Source organism: Nansenia antarctica (genome assembly GCF_963989245.1).
Source record: "Nansenia antarctica genome assembly, chromosome: 5".
Lineage (NCBI taxonomy): Eukaryota > Metazoa > Chordata > Actinopteri > Argentiniformes > Microstomatidae > Nansenia > Nansenia antarctica.
In genome coordinates this window covers 183739-188738 of record NC_137690.1, presented here as the reverse complement: position 1 = coordinate 188738, position 5000 = coordinate 183739, and the positions used below count along the sequence as shown (strand labels likewise).

Genomic DNA, 5000 nt, shown 5'->3' with positions numbered 1-5000 from the left:
ACTGATATATTATACTGATACATTTGTATCGACGCACATTGTGTCGGAAGATCGACGACGTGTCGTGACTACTGCGTCGAGCGTAACATCACTAGGGGTTGGATATATATCATATAGATATCATAGGATACATCCAGCAGATGGCAGTAGAGCAACGCCAAGGACGCAAGCTGCCGTGAAACCCAGAAGAAGTAGAAGAAGGAGAAGAAGAAGAAGAAGAAGAAGCAGCAGCGCGGAGCAGCGCGGAGCAGCGGAGAGGGTCCACCACGCTGGTATGTAATGTTCATGTTGTAGTGCCGAGAGACGGGAGTCGGAGGCGGCGTATCGAATGTCACAGCTAAACGTTTATTAACAGACATGAACAAGCTGCGACCACATGCTTCAAGCAGTAACTATAAGCAGGGGTGCACATCACTTTTGGGGCCAGTGCTCAGAGGAGCACCTAGGGATGCGACCCGTCCCACAGGATGGATGAAAAAGGGATACATGGATAACTTATATTAGCAAAACGACATTTATTCATAAATAAAGATGAACGAACAAATGATTGTGTGCAAAACAAAAGAAACAAATGCAAAATCAAATGACTGCTCTTTAAGCATGAAAGTCTGTCAGACTCCTTTAAACACAATGAAATAAACGGACATCTCTTTAAGCACTGCTCTGTTCTGTAAACACTGAAATCAACTTTTCAACAAAAAGTTACAGCTTAAGCATTTATTTATGCTACAAGCTTAATCATCATCATCACTGCTCTCTTGACTGCTGTTAATACTGTCCTCAATTTCAACCATGGTAGAGGATGTTGTAGGCTATCACTTTAAATAGCTCATTATTTTGATTGTGCAACAAAGTCATTTTTTTTTTTTCTAATAGAATTCCCAACCATATTCCCTGGGTCAGGGGTCTAGGTGCGATAATGAAGCTGTAAAACAAACGTCTGAACGTTTGAAAGCTTCAGAGAAAAGAAACGTGAAGTCCCTTGGTGTTGTTTTTCCTTTTAGCGACGAGTCGTTCGGGACTGAATTTTCACGTGTCGGCGTGATAACCGTGCGATACGCAGAATGAAAGTACGAGTTACGATACTTTCCGAATGTTTTCGTGAGGGGAGTCGCCGTGGTCGTCGTCGGTCGACTGTTGTGATGGATTACTCGTCTGGCCTTCGGCTGAGGGGACGGCAAATAGTTACTTAGTGGGGCTTCAGTGATGCAGCAGTCAGCAGACAGCAGTTGGATTTTGAGGAAGTAAATTCCTCTCCCAGCGCTTCCAGCTGTTGGTGCGCAAGAGCGCGTTCATGCGGCTGATCTGCCGCGCAGCATGCATTTTGGCGACGCATGCGCACTGGCGCACCAGTTATGTGCACCCCTGACTATATCACTCATGTAACAACTCGAGTACCACGCACTTAACCCTCCGTGCGGAAACAATACTCCCAACCCATCGTTCCGGGGGTGAATTATGTTAACCCACCACAATGTAGGGTTAGACAGGTTAGGGTTAGACAGGTTAGACAGGTTAGGGTTAGACAGGTTAGGGTTAGACAGGTTAGGGTTAGACAGGTTAGGGTTAGACAGGTTAGACAGGTTAGTGTTAGACAGGTTAGGGTTAGACAGGTTAGGGTTAGACAGGTTAGGGTTAGACAGGTTAGGGTTAGACAGGTTAGGGTTAGACAGGTTAGTGTTAGACAGGTTAGGGTTAGACAGGTTAGTGTTAGACAGGTTAGGGTTAGACAGGTTAGTGTTAGACAGGTTAGGGTTAGACAGGTTAGGGTTAGACAGGTCGCCATGCTTGTATGTAATGTTGATGTTCTCCACAACATCGTAAACAGCGCCTGTGTGGTTGACGGACTTGGTCAGATAGGAAGCTAACTCTAACTAACCTAACCCTCCCGGATGTTATTGTTTTTAATATGATCATTACTTTGTTGTACTGGTGAGGAGCTGGCTTCGTTCAACGGCTGTATTCAACCCTAACCCTGGGTAACCCTGCCTACTGGGAAGCTGCTGCAAGGAGAGGAGAGGAGAGGAGAGGAGAGGAGAGGAGAGGAACGCGATGGAGGAGGAGGAGTTGCGCGCGCAGAGGGAGAAGATCCAATGTCAGATCTTGGAGCTGGAGCGCAGCCTCGGGGCAGAGGGACACGCTCACCTGCTGTCTCCTCCAGGCAGCTCCTCTGGTGAGGGTGAGACAGGTGAGGGTGGGACAGGTGAGGGTGAGACAGCTCCTCAGGTGAGGGTGAGACAGCTCCTCTGGTGAGGGTGAGACAGGTCCTCTGGTGAGGGTGAGACAGCTCCTCAGGTGAGGGTGAGACAGCTCCTCTGGTGAGGGTGAGACAGGTCCTCTGGTGAGGGTGAGACAGCTCCTCTGGTGAGGGTGAGACAGCTCCTCTGGTGAGGGTGAGACAGCTCCTCAGGTGAGGGTGAGACAGGTCCTCTGGTGAGGGTGAGACAGGTCCTCTGGTGAGGGTGAGGGTTAGACAGGTGAGGGTGAGACAGGTCCTCTGGTGAGGGTGAGACAGGTCCTCAGGTGAGGGTGAGACAGGTCCTCAGGTGAGGGTGAGACAGCTCCTCTGGTGAGGGTTAGACAGGTGAGGGTGAGACAGGTCCTCAGGTGAGGGTGAGACAGCTCCTCTGGTGAGGGTTAGACAGGTGAGGGTGAGACAGCTCCTCAGGTGAGGGTGAGACAGGTCCTCAGGTGAGGGTGAGACAGCTCCTCAGGTGAGGGTGAGACAGCTCCTCAGGTGAGGGTGAGACAGCTCCTCTGGTGAGGGTGAGACAGGTCCTCAGGTGAGGGTGAGACAGCTCCTCTGGTGAGGGTGAGACAGGTCCTCTGGTGAGGGTGAGACAGCTCCTCTGGTGAGGGTGAGACAGGTCCTCAGGTGAGGGTGAGACAGGTCCTCTGGTGAGGGTGAGACAGCTCCTCTGGTGAGGGTGAGACAGCTCCTCAGGTGAGGGTGAGACAGGTCCTCTGGTGAGGGTGAGGGTTAGACAGGTGAGGGTGAGACAGCTCCTCTGGTGAGGGTGAGACAGCTCCTCAGGTGAGGGTGAGACAGCTCCTCTGGTGAGGGTGAGACAGGTCCTCTGGTGAGGGTGAGACAGCTCCTCTGGTGAGGGTGAGACAGGTCCTCAGGTGAGGGTGAGACAGGTCCTCTGGTGAGGGTGAGACAGCTCCTCTGGTGAGGGTGAGACAGCTCCTCAGGTGAGGGTGAGACAGCTCCTCAGGTGAGGGTGAGACAGGTCCTCTGGTGAGGGTGAGGGTTAGACAGGTGAGGGTGAGACAGGTCCTCAGGTGAGGGTGAGACAGCTCCTCAGGTGAGGGTGAGACAGCTCCTCTGGTGAGGGTGAGACAGCTCCTCTGGTGAGGGTGAGACAGCTCCTCAGGTGAGGGTGAGACAGGTCCTCTGGTGAGGGTGAGACAGCTCCTCAGGTGAGGGTGAGACAGCTCCTCAGGTGAGGGTGAGACAGCTCCTCTGGTGAGGGTGAGACAGCTCCTCAGGTGAGGGTGAGACAGGTCCTCTGGTGAGGGTGAGGGTTAGACAGGTGAGGGTGAGACAGGTCCTCAGGTGAGGGTGAGACAGGTCCTCTGGTGAGGGTGAGACAGGTCCTCAGGTGAGGGTGAGACAGCTCCTCAGGTGAGGGTGAGACAGGTCCTCTGGTGAGGGTGAGACAGGTCCTCAGGTGAGGGTGAGACAGCTCCTCTGGTGAGGGTTAGACAGGTGAGGGTGAGACAGGTCCTCAGGTGAGGGTGAGACAGGTCCTCAGGTGAGGGTGAGACAGGTCCTCAGGTGAGGGTGAGACAGGTCCTCTGGTGAGGGTGAGACAGCTCCTCAGGTGAGGGTGAGACAGGTCCTCAGGTGAGGGTGAGACAGGTCCTCTGGTGAGGGTGAGACAGCTCCTCAGGTGAGGGTGAGACAGGTCCTCTGGTGAGGGTGAGACAGCTCCTCAGGTGAGGGTGAGGGTTAGACAGGTGAGGGTGAGACAGGTGTCTCCTCTGCTTTAGTAACTCTGCGTTTCGTTTCTGTTGTCAGATGATGATGACGATGATGATGATGACTCCGATGGGCCTGAAGAGGACTTGGTAAGAGCCCTGACCCCTGACCCTAGCCCTGACCCCTGACCCTAGCCCTGACCTATTACAGAGTGACTGAGTTACCTGATGTAGTTAATGTGTGTTATCTCATATGACCCTGCAGGCGCCTGGTGACCCGGGGCTGGAGGCGGAGCGTCAGAGGGTCCAGCGGGAGATCGAGGAGCTGGAGCGAACGCTCGGCCCAGACGCCCTGTCAGGTACCTGACCCCTGACCCTAACCTAGCCCTGACCCTAACCTAGCCCTGACCCTAACCTGACCCCTAACCCTAGCCTAGCCCGGACCCTAACCTGACCCCTAACCCTAGCCCTAGCCCTAACTTGACCCCTGACCCTAACCTGACCCCTGACCCTAACCTAGCCCTAACCCTAACCTAGCCCTGACCCTAACTTGACCCCCGACCCTAACCTGACCCCTAACCTAGCCCTAACCCTAACCTATCCCTGACCCTAACCTACCCCTGACCTTAACCTACCCCTGACCCTAACCTAACCTCAACCTTCCAGTGTAACTTCACCCTTTCATGTGTTACAGATGAGGATGGACCAGGAAGTGCATCAGAGACGGTGAGTATCACATGTTAGAGTTAAACTACCACATGTTAAACTACCACATGTTAGACTATCACATGTTAAACTACCACATGTTAGAGTTAAACTATCACATGTTAAACTATCACATGTTAAACTACCACATGTTAGAGTTAAACTATCACATGTTAAACTATCACATGTTAAACTACCACATGTTAGAGTTAAACTATCACATGTTAAACTATCACATGTTAAACTATCACATGTTAGAGTTAAACTACCACATGTTAAACTATCACATGTTAAACTACCACATGTTAAACTATCACATGTTAAACTACCACATGTTAAACTATCACATGTTAAACTACCACATGTTAAAC

General features: G+C 51.9%; 1 protein-coding gene across 1 annotated transcript in view; it reads left to right on the top strand.

Moving 5' to 3' along the window:
- Positions 1 to 218: 218 nt before the first annotated feature.
- LOC308159113 (uncharacterized protein) overlaps positions 219 to 5000 on the top strand; it is a gene marked incomplete at its 3' end in the record, with an annotated part of 40827 nt that continues 36045 nt past the window's right edge. Inside the window, exons 1-5 of the mRNA XM_080532866.1 lie at positions 219 to 272; positions 1941 to 2173; positions 4025 to 4074; positions 4190 to 4283; positions 4619 to 4650. Of these exons, the coding sequence (XP_080388992.1) occupies positions 2053 to 2173; positions 4025 to 4074; positions 4190 to 4283; positions 4619 to 4650 (297 nt within the window). The 5' untranslated portion in view covers positions 219 to 272; positions 1941 to 2052. The remainder of the gene's footprint in view (positions 273 to 1940; positions 2174 to 4024; positions 4075 to 4189; positions 4284 to 4618; positions 4651 to 5000) is intronic.